Raw genomic sequence first — 4316 nt, forward strand, 5'->3', positions numbered from 1 at the left:
GAAAAAAATGGAAATAAAAAATAAAGTGCCGAGTTTTTACAGGCTCCCCCCATTCCTAATACATGCCCAGTTTTGTGTTGAAGCTGTCTCTCTAACAGGTCAACTTTAATTTTTTTTGAAACTTTGGGTCCTTCCAATGAGATGAACATCAGTTAAACAAAAGCCCATCGTCACTTTAAAATGGTTAATGTTAATTTCATGTGACTTGTCCTCAACAAAAAAAAATCCAAAAGCCCAGTGTTTCTGTAGGGGTTGGGGCATGTGATGAGTGGAACCAGGGGCCCAGGACCACATATTGGGGGATCTGGTCTGCCTAATGTGCCTCACTTTCCACAGGAGAGGCTCTGGGGCTCTCATTTTCACCATCCCAGAAGAAGGAAATTCTCAGCCCAAGGGAACCAAAGGGCAAGACAAGCAGGATGAGGAAGAGGAAGTCCCCGATCGGTATGCTGGCCATGCTACATGGGATGAACCCATGAGCTGGGGCGGGGGAGGGGTGGGAACTGAGTAGGGGAGGACTGTTGCCCAAGTTCATCCCTGGCCTTCCCATCCACACAGGCTCTCCTACATAGATGAGCAGGCGGGGACTCCTCCGTGCCCAGTCCTTTTGCCACCTCACAGAGCTCAGAAATACATGGATGGGCACCTTGCACCACGCCGCCGTCTGCTGCCCCCCACGCCTGCAGGTGAGAGCAGGGATGGATCCAAGGAGTCCCCAAGGGCCTGCAGGACGGAGATCTGGGGAATCACTGACATTGCTATTTGCCCCTGGTGCCCCACCCACCTCCAGGTCGGAAGCCCTCCTTTACCATCCAGTGTCTGCAGCGCCAGGGCAGTTGTGAGGATTTGCCCATCCCAGGCACCTATCATCGTGGGCGAAATTCAGGGCCCAGCAGGGCTCAGGTGAAGCTCCGGAAGTGGTGCTGGGGTCTGGAGAGGTGGGGGCAACCTAGGCTGAATTTCTCAAACACAGTACATCGGGCCCTTCTTTTTTTTTTTAGATGGAGTTTTGCTCTGTCACCCAGGCTGGAGTGCAGTGGGGCAATCTCGGCTCACTGCAACCTCCACCTCCCGGGTTCAAGCGATTCTCCTGCTTCACCTTTCCAAGTAGCTGGGATTACAGGTGCCCGCCACCATGCCCAGCTAATTTTTGTATTTTTAGTAGAGACACGGTTTCAGCATGTTAGCCAGGCTGGTCTCAAACTCCTGACCTCAGGTGATCCGCCCGTCTCAGCCTCCCAAAGTGCTGATATTACAGGCATGAGCTACTGCTCCAGGCTTCAGGCCCTTCTGAAGAACAGGACACATATGAATGAATGCACACAACGCTCACTGTACTTGTGAGGAAACTGAGACCCAGAGAGGCTTATCCCAGATCATGCAACTAGTAAGTGGCAGAGCTGACATTTAAACCTAGGCCTTCTGCACTCTTACATAAATAAACTCAAGCCTGACTTACATCCATTCAGTTTCACTCCAGTTGTATATTGAGGAAAAGGAGTAGGCACAGGAGTGAGTCCTAGATCCTCATACCCTTCTCATCCATCCCTGCCCCTCTGATGTTTATTCTGGCTCAGGGTTCCTGGGCAACACCACCTCAGCGGGGTCGGCTCCTGTATGCCCCGTTGTTGTTGGTGGAAGAGGGGGCAGCGGGGGAGGGGTACCTCGGCAGATCCAATGGCCCACTGCGCACCTTCACCTGTCTGCACGTGCCTGGAACCCACTCGGACCCCAGCCATGGCAAGAGGGGCAGCGCCGACAGCTTGGTGGAGGCTGTGAGTCCAGAGGGCATATAGACAAGATGGATGGGGGAGAAGGGAAGAAGGTGGGAGCTGGAGGAGGAGGGGAAGGAGTCCCCAGGTCCTTCATTGTACATGTAGATATACCTTTGCCCTACGACCTTTGCTCACCGCTGTCCCCCACTGACTTCCCTGCATGCCCTCATGGGCATGTCATTTATCCACATTGAACCCTCTGTGCACACTGGGCCCTCGGTTGACACTGATTCCACCTGTGCCCCCAGGTGCTCATCTCGGAGGGTCTGGGCCTGTTTGCTCGAGACCCACGCTTTGTTGCCCTGGCCAAGCAGGAGATTGCAGATGCATGTCGCCTGACGCTGGATGAGATGGACAGTGCTGCCAGTGACCTGCTGGCACAGGGGACCAGCTCGCTCTATAGCGATGAGGAGTCCATCCTCTCCCGCTTCGACGAGGAGGACTTGGGAGACGAGATGGCCTGTGTCCATGCCCTCTGAATTCCCACCCCTCCCCCACTGCTCAATAAACCTCCTGCCCTCCCCTCCCCAGCAGGAGACAGGCATGGACCACACCCCTGGATTTTCTCGTCTTTGCAACTGGGGGCCTGGGGCTGCCCAGGGGCCCCCATCCATCCATCCCCTGTTCCAGTCCTGAGCCACTGCCCACACACGGGTATTTCCAGAAACCAGGACAGCCAGGCCTGATTATTCAGCGTCAGGGAAGGAGGGAGGAGGAGGAGGAGGAAGAGACAGCAGCCAAAAAAAGCTGGAGGCAGAGTGGAGGAGGGGGAGGAGGAGGGCACTGGACAGAGATGGAGGAAAGGCGGGAGAGAGGGTGTGACGGGTGCTTGGATCCGGAGAGGAGGAAAGGCAGAGATTTCACCAGGGCTGAGCCAGGTCAAACTAGGAAGGGTAGACGGATGAGAAGGAACAGACAAGGAAATCCAGAGGAGAGTCCTGCCAGGGGAGAGGCCTGAAGGTTGGAATCAGCCTGTTATATGATGACATGTCTTAGGCAAAGGGGTCCTCTGACGGCAACAGGAATTTTAGGGCAGCTGAGTTGGGATCGCCCTGTCTCCCACCTCCCACCTTCTGCATGAGAAAGAAAAGAAACCCTAAATCCATCAGTAGACAACATAGGTGACGGCAAAGGGCAGGACTCCCAGCCCTAGGGAACCCATTCAGGGCCCACCTGGCTTTCCTGAGACCACCTAAGAGTAACCTACTCTTCTCCCACACAGATCCCGGAGGTCCTCTCTGCTTCTTGCCCCAGCTTTACTCATCATCCAGCTTTTGGGGTTGTATTTGCTCAGTGAAGTCTTATCAGGCATTTACTGCATGCCAGGCACCGGGTCTGGGCTTCCCTCAGGACAAATTGAGCTGGCTGAAACACGGGACAGGTCTCATCCAAAGTGGGAGTCAGCCCCACTCCAGAGGAATTGAAAGTAGCTTTGGCTGTGGTGCAGGATGAGACCACCAGGCGGGGAGGACCTCTTCCCAGATCTCAGAGCAAGGGCTTCTCATTTGTATAATTTGTGCCAATCAAGCCAGAACTGAAATTTGAGGGAAGCTAGAATTGGAGACTATGAATGAGAACATCGAGTTACATTAGGCCTTGAAAGAAAGGCTTGAAGTGGCTGGGCTGGAGATTGGTGGGAACAGCAAGTCATGGGCAGGGCATAGAGAGTGAAGGGAGACTGTTGATGGATGAAGTGGGAGAAGCCACTGAGACCAGATCAGGTGGAGCCTTGAATGCCAGGCCCCAAACTCTGGGATTTTTCCTATAAGCAGTGGGGAGCCATGGGAGGGATCTGAGTAGGGTAGTGACATAGTTAACATTGCATTTTAAATAGATGCTCTGACGGCTGTGCTGAAAACAGAAGGGAGGGGGAAGAGACTGGAGATGCTAAAATTGGCAGGAACGATGGTCGCCTTAGCCAGGGGAGGTGGCAGAGGAGCTGGTGAGAAGTGAGTGGATTCCAGCGATGTGTGGGAGGTAAAACGAACCATTTATTGGGCCCTGTGCTAAGTGCATTACAGTGATTATCTCGTTGAATCAGTGCAACAACCTTATGGGTACCATTTAAATCATCTTACTTGTCCAAGGTCAAACAAGAAGAAATATCAGAGGTGGGATTCAAATTTAAGCACTTCAATGCCAAGATCCATGCTTTTAACCCCTCCTGTCTACTGCTTCCCTCAATAAGGTAACTGGGAAGTATCCATTACATATTTGTATGAATTTTCATGTTTAAAAGAACAGGTATTGGGCTGGGCATGGTCACTCATGCCCATAATTCTAGCACTTTGGGAGGCTGAGACGAGAGGATCACTTGAGCCCAGGAGTTCAAGACCAGCCTGAGCAACAAAGTGAGACCTCGTCTCTACAAGAAAAAATAAAAAAAAATTAGCTGGGCATGGTGGCTCACACCTATGGTCAGATACACAGGCGGCTGAGGTAGGAGGATCACTCGAGCCCAGGAGGTGGAGGCTGCAGTGAGCCATACTCATGACACTGCACTCCAGCCTGGGCAACACAGGGAGACCCTGTCTCAAAAAA

At 52.9% G+C, this 4316-nt stretch overlaps 1 protein-coding gene across 3 annotated transcripts in view; it reads left to right on the top strand.

The window, feature by feature from the left end:
- Window positions 1–2328, top strand: part of CACNA1F (calcium voltage-gated channel subunit alpha1 F) — a 27597-nt gene extending 25269 nt beyond the window's left edge. For 2 of the 3 annotated variants that reach the window (XM_037733360.1, XM_037733361.1), the window contains 5 exons: window positions 337–444; window positions 559–686; window positions 791–903; window positions 1578–1775; window positions 2024–2328. In XM_037733360.1, the coding sequence (XP_037589288.1) occupies window positions 337–444; window positions 559–686; window positions 791–903; window positions 1578–1775; window positions 2024–2254 (778 nt within the window). In that variant the 3' untranslated portion in view covers window positions 2255–2328. The remainder of the gene's footprint in view (window positions 1–336; window positions 445–558; window positions 687–790; window positions 904–1577; window positions 1776–2023) is intronic. The other variant, XR_005197677.1, reaches the window with a different exon arrangement.
- Window positions 2329–4316: the final 1988 nt, after the last annotated feature.

The sequence above is a fragment of the Cebus imitator genome, unplaced genomic scaffold (genome assembly GCF_001604975.1).
Source record: "Cebus imitator isolate Cc_AM_T3 unplaced genomic scaffold, Cebus_imitator-1.0 Scaffold520, whole genome shotgun sequence".
Classification (NCBI taxonomy): domain Eukaryota; kingdom Metazoa; phylum Chordata; class Mammalia; order Primates; family Cebidae; genus Cebus; species Cebus imitator.